General features: G+C 39.4%; 1 protein-coding gene across 4 annotated transcripts in view; it reads left to right on the top strand.

Annotated features, from left to right (window-relative positions):
- The window catches only part of negr1 (neuronal growth regulator 1), a 113,105-nt gene extending 100,137 nt beyond the window's left edge, over positions 1-12,968 (top strand). For all 4 annotated transcript variants that reach the window (XM_085928361.1, XM_085928363.1, XM_085928365.1 and 1 more), the window contains one exon: positions 6,274-12,968. In XM_085928361.1, coding sequence (XP_085784487.1) covers positions 6,274-6,374 — 101 coding nt within the window. In that variant the 3' untranslated portion in view covers positions 6,375-12,968. The remainder of the gene's footprint in view (positions 1-6,273) is intronic.
- Positions 12,969-13,193: the final 225 nt, after the last annotated feature.

The following is a 13,193-nucleotide window of genomic DNA, read 5'->3' as shown; positions in this document are numbered from 1 at the left end:
TCAGCGTGACACTGTGCCGCCCCAAAATACCAAATTTCATGACATTTTGGCAAATATTTTCATAAAACAATTTGATATATGTATATATATATATCCATTTAATTATAGACTGTATACATTGTTGTGTTCTATTCTCTATAGAAATTATTTTTCTCCAAAATACTAATTTAAATAATAATAAAAGCCACAGCTCTGGCTTCCTTCATCCAAGGTGCAGTCTTTTAAAAACTAACTATCGTCAGACGGAAGGAACATACCACCAACAGCTTCAAAATGAGTCATCTCGTTTCAGCTAAGAATTATACCCTTAACAAAAGTATACGTACACAATTGTCAAAAGTGTCAAGAGGTTCAAGTGCACTTTATTTGGCCTTATGTATTCTTGCAGCTTACTTTATCATTCTTTTATTGACATTGCAGCAGGAGTTTCTGGTAGATCTGATGTTCTTTTTTTAGGACTGAAATATGAATTTGAAAGGGAGATATTTGTACTCTCACCAAACATAATGTAGTAATGGTGTGAGAGGCAGATTTTAAAAAAGGCTCTTGAATCAATGTTGCTCTCTTTAGGAAACTAAAGCTTTTATCTGGACCTCAGGCAGCCAGGCAGGCAGGAGGAAAGCGAGTGGGGAGTATGGAACTGCATTGTGTTCACTGCCTCTGGTTCTGTGTTTGTTTAATAAAGAAATACTTCATGTGTGACACTGTCGAAGCCCGTGGGCGTGCCCTATCCAAAGCGCAGTTAGGAATAATTTGCTTGCACATATGGCGTGTGCCACTATTGAGTTGTGACTCGCTTTCTTACACCCTCATGCAATGCAACTGCAAGACATAATCCACTGCTCATGCTAATCACTTGCCAATTGATATAGTCTTTTTTTGGTCCAACAATTTCTGTAAACCACAGATGATCCAATTGAGATCAACAACCGGCTCAGCGTAGGCAAAAACACTAGGGCTCGCCGAACGAGTTTGAGCTACGGCTCGGCGTGAGTGAGCTCAACGTGAAGTGAAATCAAGTCCCGTTCAAGTAGCCTCAGGTGCCAAAGTGATAACCAGGCGGTTGGCAGCGATAAGTTTATCTTAGATCAATCGGGACTAAAATACACGTAGCCCTCCAGTTATCGGCACCATCATGGGGAATGATAACAACGAGCTGTGTTATCATAATCCTACATACATAACAGCAGGGATTGTTGTTTTGGGAACATACAGAAGGTAATAGATGAAATGAAGGGCAGGAAGATGAGCTTGCTTTCTGGCTGGAGATCAGATGGTATCAGGCTGTATTGATGGGAATGTTACTAGCATGGGTTGCTCATGAGTGGCCAGACTATCACTGTCATCACAATGGGGGCCACAGCACTGACTCAGCAAAATCTTTGTGTCTGTAGACAGAAATAAACTCTTGATAAAAATTAACGATGAGAGGGGGCAGGGGAATTATTAGCGAGAGTGGGCATGAGAGACCCAAATATGAGAGGTGGATTATTAGAGAGAATTGGGGTGGGCTGTGGGAATTTGCTGCATGCTGACACCATTTGTTTGTCTCCCAGTGCACTTTATTAAGCCTCAAACAGATTTAGAGGGAGCAGTCAAAGTCGTTGAATAATTACACTTTTTGAAACATCCACTGTGATTAAAAATTCTGCTCTTTCTGTTTATTCCTGGAATATTTACCCTCTAGGTGTTGGTGGTGGGGGGGAATAAAATATGTTTTTAAAACAAAGATTTACCCAGGAGACATGCTTGTGAAATGCATCATTTGCAGGCTTCCCAAATCCAGACATCAAAAGTTGAACAGATGGGTGCAATAAACATAAGAAGAGAGTATCCGGGTATTCCAGTTCTCTGCTCTGATAACTGGGCTGTCTGTTAAAGTAAAGCATACAAATAGCGCCTGCTTAAGACAGAAGTCAAGCAAGGGGTCGATCCATCCTGACAAGGAGGGCAATCTGTCAGGAATACGCCGGAAATGCCCTCCTGAATGAGATTCCATCATGTGTCATGTGTCCAGGTACCCCACTGATTCATTGATTGATTGAGTCAAGGCATCCCTTCAATCAGAGCCCCCCCCCCCCTCGCTATCCAGCTATCTAGTGACCCTTCTTTTGCTCACTCCGAGACCACCACTGAGAGTGGCCATTCAAGTTTCAGACGAGTCAGGTACCATGATGTGCAGGGAGCGGCGTTGCTGTGAGGCAGTTAAATGATCTCTGAAGGCTATTTTGATAATGGAGGCTTTTCATTACTTGCTGTAATGCAAACGATTGGAAGGGCTAATGAGCTTGAAGGTGCATGTGAATGAGGGCTCTGAGGAATTACTGTGTGGGGTGATCTAGGATATGATCACCTGTGTGGTGATTGGTGATGAATCTCGAACATAAAAGCTGCTCATCTTGAACAAGAACAGGAGTAGAAATGATTAGACTCATGGTTCGGTAAGTCCAGTTACCATGGACTCAGACTGACTGACTAGGATGCAACATGACACTCGTGGTTGACACTCATCGTGCTGTTTGTTGGAACAGTGGTATTGAAAAAATTGCCTTAGGCACAGCTTGTGAAAAGAAAATGGATGGAGACACCCTTTTTAAGGGTGGATGATACCACCACTAAATGTCCTGAGAGTTCATTGACCAACCATCTTACCGCTGCTTTTTCAGTACATTGAAGATACTCTTGATGCTTGCTGTGACTTTTGCATCTGGAGGGATTTAACTCACTATACTACCTGCGTGAACAGGATCACATGTGGGAACTCTGAGGAGCCGTGAGGATAGAACCACAGGCCACAGACTTGATGGTCAAGGACACTGAGCTCCTCCCTTTGGAGCCCATCTGAAGCAGTGTCCTTTGGGAGAGTGGGTTGCTGCCTCCCTGGCTGGCTGGCTGGCTGGCTGCCTGTCCACGCGTCGTTCCTAACGACCTGCTTGGGGGATTAGACCGAGTCGAGGGATGAATCATCACTCAACAATAAAAGGGCTGAAACTCAAAACACAATCCAATACAACCGCACCAGAGTCGCATTGATTCTTCTTGTAATTATTGTTATGGTGCACAGAAAAAGGAGGTTTGAGAATTTCTGTCAGCAAACTTAAAATTTGGAAGGTTTCAAAAGAGTGAAGAGAAGATGGGAGAAATTGTTTGGGAATGTTGGTTTGTATAGCCTAGTCAAATCTATTTTATTAGTTTACTCGTTTATGGCCATGCAACATTTGCATTTATCTATGCAAGGCAAAAACAAAAAATGAAGACAACATCCACAGAAGCCATGCCACTATGCCCATGAAGAAAGTAGACTCTAGGAGGGGCTTTGATGAGATTTCAATTTCTAAAATTATTTACCCAAAGAAAAGCATTTACTCATCTGTCTTTAATTGGCTATGCATGTTGTTCCTAAGAAAGATGACTCAATTGAGAGATGACGATGATATTGCACAACATTATTAAATTGAAAGGCGATTCAAGAAAAACATTTTCCTTGGTGAATGATTCTCACACATGCGTATTCCTTTTGTGCAACACACACACACGGACAGACGGTAGTATACACTAAGTCCAAATAGAGTGTCACTGTTGCATATTTTAGTATGATTCATTGTCTGTGTCGATAGCGAGTGAGGTTCATGGCCCTAACATTTGTTGTACATATGATATGTGGGTGACAAAACTGCTGTCGGTGAAGATTTGGAAGGATAAGGCAGGAAAGACATGGAGAGAGGGTCTGCTCTGTATTCCCAGGACTATAACTGATGGCTACGATCTGGAACGACAACAAGGAAGCATTTTTTTGTTTTTCATGACTTTGTCTCTTGCATTGTGGAGGCTTTTCTATTGCCAATGTGTTGCAAAACAGTAATTGAAGCATATTGCTTTCATCCCTGCTCATTTTTTAGCTCTTGTCCCCCTTTGGAGCGCCGTTTGTCTTCCCGCCGCTCATGCACCTTGTTGGTTTCTCTATCATATATTGTCTCACAGTAGCTTTATTGTAGCCGGGTGCTGATGTACATGGCAATTAAATTGAAGCCACAAAGGAGCTTCACTTCAATCACTGTCTTCTTTCGCCACTCTCGTTTCTTTTGATTCCACCTCTTCCTTGCATCTATCCCCCCCCCCCTCGGCACACACACACACACACACACGTACACACTCACTTCCTCTCCCTGTCATTTGCCGTCATGTTAATAAGCACAGTATAATGGTGTTGCAAGGCAGTTCCAGGTTTGGGAGTTAATTAGAATGGCAAGTTAAAGCCCACACAGTGGAAACAATGGAGTTTTGAAAAAAACTGTTTTTTTTTCCACAGTGACACAAAGCGATAATAAGCTAAAGTCAAACACTGAGCAGACAGGGACAGAGTAACTCTGCCAAGCCTTCTACCTACATTTCCTATATTGTGTGGCTTTTACTGCTGTTATGCAAATTAAATATTAGCAAGTCGCTGATAATAACTGCATATAGAAAGAAAAGAGGGAAAGTGGTCCAAATGATGTCGCTGTGGTGTGGCTGGAGCACAATGCCGAGCTCTCAGACTCCGGCAAACACTGGGCTGGCTGAGCAGGACAGGAGCTGTTGCCATGGAAACCTTTTTCTCAGCTCACTCGCCGAAAACTGTGTCATTATCCTGTACTGTCGATTGGAGAAGAGAGCAGAGTAGAGCGAGCTAGAAAGAAAGAAAAATGAGACAAAGATAGAACTGGAAAGACAAAAGAAAATATAAGAGCCACACATCACCAAATTGCGCTCTCATTTGGACATCTCAAACTGATGCTTTCCCACTTTCTCGGCCTGTCAGTGGGGTTTTCTCCTTAATAGCTAAACAACTTCAATAGTAGCAAATAATGTGGGAAAATACCAAGTAGGAGCAGGGCTGTCAGGTGATGATAGGACAGGTGTCACTTTGTTCTCTCCCTGCCATTGTCCAAACCAAGCTCTTGTCTTGGCTAAGAATCGCATTTATCGTATGTCTTTGTCAAAACAACGCTATTGGAGTGAAGAATGCAGTTCTGGTTTCTTACATTGTGACGTGTATAGGCTACTAATTGGATGTGTGTACTTTTATGCTTGTCATTTGGCTGGTGAGTGTTTGTACAGCGTGAGGTCCACATGAAAGACGTTACATCAAACTAATTATATTGGCGTGTAAATAGAGGCACCCTGCTGGTATGGGCGTTGCACCACATGATTTCCCCAGGTGGAACGTGGCTGGTGTGCACTGCCTCTACATGCTTTGTGTGTGCGTCTGTGCATTTTATTGAGCTAGGTAAAAAGAGTAAGTTGGAATTGAGGAGTAGCCCCTCCCAATGAAACGCTGCCGGACTGACACAGCTCCCGAGAGAGGCATGCTCGTATTCCGGTTGCTTTCTGATGGTCACACCAACAAAACAAATCTGTATCTTTTCACACATCTAAAGCTCTGCTGTTATTCAATCACTGCAACATCACGATTCAAAATGATTGTATTGACAAATTTGGTGTGCAGGTATATATTAATGACTCGAGAGCCATTTGTATTTTGCCATCCCCCCCGTGTATGTTTTCATCTTTGATGATCATATTACCCAAGTACTCATCAGAGCTTGAACAAAATGTGTCCCACATTGATAATGTTCAAGTTGATGCTGCGATAACAGATTAGTTTTGCCAGTTTTGACAATTGCTTTTATTATTGAAAAAAGTGGGCTGTTTTTTTTTCCTTTAAGTACAATTTGTCTACCAATTTTATAATCATATTTACTCAGCATGATTTCATCATTATTTCATCACTAAACTTGTGAATGTTACTTTATTTGAGAAGATTGATTAATATTTTCAATGAACTCAAACAAGTCCTTGTAAAGTACATTTCATTAAAGATAAAACAATTTGTGTGCCTTACAAAAAAATAAATGAGGCTAATTGGGGTTCATGTGCACATCTATTTTTAATTACTCTCTTGCTCTGCTTTGATAAGTATTTAAAGTCTAAATGTCCACAGATTTGAAAATATTTCCCAAAAATGGGTTTTGAAAGGCACAAGTTTGTTTTTTCATTTAGATGAAACATGCACTTTGTGTTCTGTTGTGATTCTCGCCTGCGCAAGGCATTTTTAATAAATATTTGGTAGCATTCAACTTGTTCTTAAGAGAAACCAACTTGTGTCAAATAACTCAAAGTTTGACACCAACTGAAAAATAGGAATCAATGGTGCCATTCACACGTGTCAGTGTTGAGTTTGCTCCCAAGTGACGGCACCACTTCAACTAATCTTGTCGTCTTTCCCACCCACAGCCCCTAACACCGCGCCCTACGGGAGCACAGGTAGTGCGCACGTCCCGATGGCCTGCCGGTACCTGGTTCTGGCTCTGACCACCTTGATGGCGGCGTACTAGCGGCGGAGCGGCAAGCAAAGTGACTGTCGAGAGCATTTACGAGTCTTTGGTGGCATCGCCCACGACCGGATTCCAATCGGGAAGCAAGGCAAAGAGTGCAAAATAATCATTATTTTTTTCCGTTTTAGTCATGGTGAACATCATGTAAATACAATTTGTTGTTTTCTTTCTTTGCATTTTTATTTTTCGATTGTTCAGCCCCTGGCGTCCAATCATATCAAACGCTCAGCTTCACTCACTTGGCATCTATCTCATGACTATAACGAAACAACTGTGCCAATTCTCTCAGTGCAAATGATTAACATAATGTTTATTTTAATTTCTTGTGAGTAGCTGAAAGGAAGAAAAAGCTCACTTGACGACGAAGAAAAAAATCAAAAGCAGTAGTCGCCTCATTTTATTTTATTTTAGTCAGTTTGCCTGCTGAACATCTTTAATCAAGTAGTCAAAGTAGAAGTCACCTGTAACATATCTTAATCTTAACAAACACATTTTTTTGGACTATACTAATCAAATAACATGTATATACAGATGACGCCCTTACTTTCCCTCGCAGATATGAATACTCATCACGTTTGATAAAGCGCTGTTTCAGTTGAGAGGAAAAAGCCAAGCTCACGTGCTTTGCTTGCATCTTGGAGGATTAATAGTTTGTTGTTTGCATTTTGGGAGTGTTTAACACCTCTTTCTTTTACAAAAGAAGAATTGGAAAAGATGGTTACCTTACAGTGTTGTTGCATTTTAAATCGTTACCCTATCTGCTGCTTTCAAGACTGACGGGAAATTGGAATGACATCATTTAGAATACATGAATTATGACCCCAAAACCTTTCAGCAAAAACAAAAAACAAACAAAAAAAATGATACTGTGTGTGTGAATGGGTTCTTTGATAGAAACAGCCTTTTTTGGGCAGGCCTAATCATATATATAGTGTACAGATTATAAAAAAACGTGCAATTTAATTTGCAGCAGCGGTTGTATGGAAAGGCAGTTTCTAATATTGCCATTAAATACAGGCTAATCTAATTTATATCGTGTGTTAGTGGGCACCGCCATAGCTGTGTGACGTCCAACTACTGCAGCGTGTGCAGGAAGAAAACACGACTTTGTCGTGATTTGACAAGTTGGTACTACAATTTTGATTACCAATGTTCCCAGTTCTCTTTAATTAGTAACAAACTAACTGTTTTCCACACATTTTTCATAAATAAGATTAAACATGACAGGAAATGTTCCCTTACTACAAGTGACTTCTAGAAAAATATTTATCATTAAAATTTCCTCACTTTTCAACCTATTTGTCATACTAACAGCTAAAAACTGCATAGCAACTCAAGCTTGAATCATCCATAACATAGCGAACGTCCATGAAACTATTTCAAGCGTTCCATATTGTTTCTTTTTTTTTTTTTTTTTTTTAAACTGCGCCTGGTGACTTCTGACTTTCAGTATATGGCATAATCATCCTCCAGTATCTATCAATTTGTCTACAATGTAAGAAGATACTGTAATGCCTTAATAGTAACATACTCACTGAAGGACATTTAGACAAGCCACTAGTTGTTTGTTTGACGTACTGTATTATTGAATGTTCCATCCCAACAAATAGTCCAAATCAGTTAATTGGGAGCAAAGTGAAAAGAACATTAATTGAGTTGTCGTTGTGTCAAACTCCCAGTATGCTCACATGAACTTGAAACTGCAAGTCTTCTAGCGAAATAGCCATGGCAGTTAAAAGACTTTAAAGCACAAACACTGTAATTGCTTCTACGTTTGGTTTTGTGGTGATTTATTTTTATTGTTGGCTTGTTTCACAAATTCTTAAAAAAAAAAGGAACGAAAAAAAAAAAGAAAAGAAAAAGAAAAAATCTACACCATATGGTCTTGTTTAAATGTTCAGCTACAATGAGTGAGGAGTATATTTATTCACTTCCTTTATAAAAACAATGTATAAAAGTACATTTGAAAACAACCGGTCATGTGACGCTCATTTGATTTGAATTGAATGGCATTGATTGAGGTGTCATGACTCTCCGGGGGTTTATTTGTTGAGTAAAAGAACAAATGTTTGCAAGCAATTGAGTTCCTTTTTGAAGTGGGGAGAGGGTGTGCATCAATATAACAGTATTCTAGAGCAGACTCAATGTGTGTATATCTGGAGAAAATGTAGATACATGCGTATCTTTAGAGCTGTGTGTGTAGTCCTAGTTTTCACACACTTGAGTGTTTGACGTGCAGAGTGTGCTTGTGATGCATGTCCACATGAAACATCAGGCATTTTGTTTTTTGATATATTTATTTATTTCTAATCACAGTCGCCTATCATTTATTCTGTGGGGTTTTTTGTGGCGTATTTGATGACTACCTGAAATTTTGTTGGCAGTAATCACCTGCTGGTAAAGCGGTGCCTTGAGATACCAGTGACCTGACTTACACATTTGTCAAGATGAGAAACAAGTCAAGTTTATTTACATAGCCCTAAATCACAGAGAAGTTTCAAAGAGCTTCTCATATGCAAAATTATTTTCAACATCCCCTGATTTTAACTCCTAGGAGGGCAAGAAAAAACTCAAAAAACCCTACTGGGGAAAAATAATAAAACTTGAGAAGAGACCACAGATGGGAGGATCCCCCTTCGAGGATAACCAGGCTGCAATGGATGCAGAGAGGGCTCGTAAAACACATCATGTAAATCAATCTAAAAAAAAAACATGCCGGGGTTTGGCAGAGACCAATTCTAAAAAAAATGCTACTCCCAGTTGAAGTTTACTTTCAAACTCAAACTTGAAGCCCGCTAACTTAATGCTAATGAATAATAGCAAACGTCATAGATGCACTTCATAAATAGCATCTACAGTATGTGGTAGTATTTCAAATAATGCATATTTGAACACATACTGTGCATCACATGTAGACTGACAATATAACAATACTCACAGGCATATAGGCAATTCTTTATCCTCCGGAAAAATGAATAATGATTGATTAATAAAGCCCTTATAGTATTATATTAACTGAGACCTTGTCTACATCACTGCATTAAACTGTCACCCAGGCCAAAATATATTTATATAGTTACTCAGTTTTTATCAAGTACATTATAGAGTATTATTTGTTGTGTTTTGGGGGAGGTTGGATCCAATTAATGGCATTTCAATTTATTTTAATTGGGAAAGATGAGTTGAAATATGACCACTTTGAGTTGCGAGTGTGGTCATGTAATGAATAAAACTCTAGGCGTATCTCAAGGCACCACTATATTCCTCATCAAATGTACAGGATGTTGAATATTTTGGGGAGTAGAAATGTTATAAACAATTCCCTTTTATTAATTCAATCTTATTTGCAATAAAAGCCTTCACATCCTGACACTTAAACCCATATGTGAGTTCATGAACGCTCAGATGGGTTAGTCCCAGCGTAGCTGCTGAGTCATGATTATCCTGGTACTATATCATGCATATTTGTTGGCCCTCGAACACATTGCGCAAATACTCAGCTGAGCCCAGATGGCCAGATGCCATGGTGCACGCAGCATATAGGATTATCCTGCTTTTGCGCCCGCCGTCATTATTGACTGCGCCGTTGCTCGCTAAATCTTCTGGCATATTTGCAAACATAAAACACGGTTCATTTCATCCCGGAATGCATCAAGGGGTGGCTCGGATTGTATTTTGTTTGCACAAACTAGAATCACATGATGTTGAACTCCCTGTGTGCTCCAACGGGCTTTTTCATGATGATCTCCAGTCGAAATTAAAATGTTGATTTACAAGCTGAAAGCTCACTCCCTCACCTCCCTGCTGATATCAAAAAGCAGCCCCAACTTCAACTATAAAATGAGCCATCTCCATAATTCAGCATCCAACTGATGCGTTCAAATGCACACCAGCCACTCTCGGGAGCCCAGAAGTACTGTACTGAATGTGCCTTCAAGTATTTTGTCAAACACCGCAATGATGAAAGTTGACCTTTCATTTTAGCCCCATTTACATCAAGCAGTATTATTTCACATGGATAAGCATATTAATTGATAAATTGATCTTCAGAATTTGGCCAATTGGGTGGAATTTGAGAGAAAAACCAGAGCATACTACTTGGATGCAAGCAGCAGAGGTTCTATTGATTCTATCGCGACTAGCTTGCTGTCAAAAGAAGCCCAACGTTATGTCAGCTATGGCAAGTTAAGATGAGTACAGATGATGTAGCATAACTCCGAGGGTAGCAATATTCTTCATATGAAACAGTAAGTATTGAAACAGCAGCGTAGAACATTTAGATTCCCTAAAAAATAACTTGCTCCCTAAAAAATTCTCAAGCAAACGTCTAGAAGTTATTATTCAACAGGGTTTTCTTCAGGGCCGCTTTCTGTTTGCTTCTTATTGGCTCTGTCCACCAATCAATGGACAGTAGTGTGCCTAGCTCCACCCTGCATTACTCTACCACATTATACTGTGCTGAAAAGTGGGTTGGTACAACTTATTTATTCGCTTTTGACAATGGAAACTCAAAAAAAAAAAAAAAAACCCTGAACCGTACTACTGCTTGGAGAAATAAACAAGGCTTTAGAAACTTGTTTCTCACTCCAGTCCAAACTAAAATTACTGGTGCAGTTGCTACCATTATTTTTTACATGCATATTTTTTAAGATCCATTTTTGCAACAGCATCATAATTGCAGTAAGTTTTACTTTAGCCAGAAACGTGATTCATTCTGACCTTTGAGCACCAAACAAAATCATTTAATAGAGCCAAAGAGAGAAAACTCCTCTTATACTAAATTGGATTGCATTTTTATCATTTTGATTTTTCATACTCCAAATTCTAAACAGAGTATTTTTTGCCTTCAATGTAAGATATGCAGGGTTCAACTCAGTTGACACACATTTCTGTCTGTCTAAGGTCACACTCTACCTGACAGTTACCTTCTGTGCAGCTGCAGAAAAAATAAAATAAGCAATGATTCTTGGAGGCAGTAGATTTCAACAATCAGGAGCAACACTTCTTCCAGTCAGAATGCATCTAGTTAGGTGTGAGTTACGATACGGGGAGGTGAGAGTGCACTCAAGTGCACAGAATGTGCCCCATTTACAAAATGTGTAAGGGCCACACAAAACAGAAATTTGAAAAAGTTGTATTATTATAGTTTGGTTTTAAACAACTGTCTGAGAACAACACATACACACACATTTATTTATTTTTTTTGTCAGTGTGGTCTTAATGCGTCTTCATAGATTTAAAATGCGTACACATATCGAACATTGTGATTCATGTAATGCCCCTACTGCTCACTGGTGATTCAAATCTATGTTGTCTTGCAGCAATTAGGCAATGGTCCTCTTATCCATGATTTGTACTGTTTCGATTATTATTGATTGGATTTTCTTTTCATTTAAGGAGGTGGGGGGTTTGCTGTGCTGTTAGTAAAACTACCAAGCAACCCTATGCCTTTGTAATTTTCATTTGGGGATATATTGTTGCATTCCGCTGCCTGACTCTCTGCAGCAGTCACATTGCACTTCCCTGAGCAGCATACTGAGTATCAAAAAGACAACAAAAACACACTCACATTCACTTAGTGGACGTGTTTATCACACGGCAGGCTGGAAGTAGTCCTTCCGTCAAACACACGGAAGACAAAATGTGCTTTACCCACCTCCAAACTTCCAATTCATTTCTGGCTCGAGTATGGCAGCTGCCGTTGCTGGAGTGGATGTTTGTCAAGTGAGGCCTCTTTACTTTGCCTGCTGTTGATCAGGCTGTTAAAGCCAATTTGGAAGAAAATGAGTGACAGTCAATGTAATGCTGCTTTTTGGGGATTGTTCGCAATGCTCACAATGGCACCACACGTCACTTCTTTGTAGCCTCATTTTATTCTTGCTTGAAAGCAGGGGTGGAGAACATAACATTTGGCCCACGAGAGCTTTTCATACGGCCGGACATGCAATTCTGAAAGCAAACAAAGGAACAGAAGAACTGTTATAAAAAGCCCCCAAACGTGTAACACACAAATGCTCATAAAATCTAGTAATAATCATTTGGATCGTATTATTTCATACATTTATGACGGCCCTCTGAGGGCCTGCTCGAAAAAAGTCCCCCACCCCGGCTCTCCTACACAAATGGATCATATTGTATGTATTTATTTGTTTTACTGTTCTGCGCACACACAAGTATGCATTTATTGGTGTTTGTTCAAAAATTGTGGATGGACTTTCCACATGATGATATGATCTGATCAATCAAAGTATTTAATGGTGAGGATATGATGGTATTACGAAAGAAATTGAGTCAGAAGAATGGAAATGTTTACTCAAATGTGTTTGAAGGTCCTTTAGATGCCGTTTGTATATTTATAGGCTCTAAATTCTGGAATGATATAAGTGGCATTGATATACCTATACCTATATATATATAAATATATATTTAATTATATGAATATATATTGATATTTGTCCCAAATATGAGAAAATACATGTACTTTAATTGATTTAAAGCTTACATTGTGTACAGTATAGCACGTATGCAAGTCCATTTTCATCATGTTTGATGTAATTTTGTAGCAGTGGTTTGATACTAATAAATGGCAGTCGATGATGGAATTGTAAAAATGCGAGGTTTTTTTCATTTGTGTGTTCCAATCGGGATGGCACAGTGGAAAATTTTGTGTTTGCCACAGTCAAAAGGATCCAGGCTTGAATCTAAAGTTACATTCGGGGTATGAGGTCCAATTTGGACTTTTTATTAGATTAGATCATGTATTATCATATTTTATATTATCATATTATATTATGCAGTCATTCGTAATACAAAATTCTT

Source organism: Syngnathus leptorhynchus, chromosome 13 (genome assembly GCF_054491065.1).
Source record: "Syngnathus leptorhynchus isolate UIUO chromosome 13, UIUO_Slep, whole genome shotgun sequence".
NCBI classification, from domain to species: Eukaryota; Metazoa; Chordata; class Actinopteri; order Syngnathiformes; family Syngnathidae; genus Syngnathus; species Syngnathus leptorhynchus.
The sequence above is the reverse complement of the archived record's forward strand: the minus strand, read 5'-3'. Positions and strand labels throughout refer to the sequence as shown.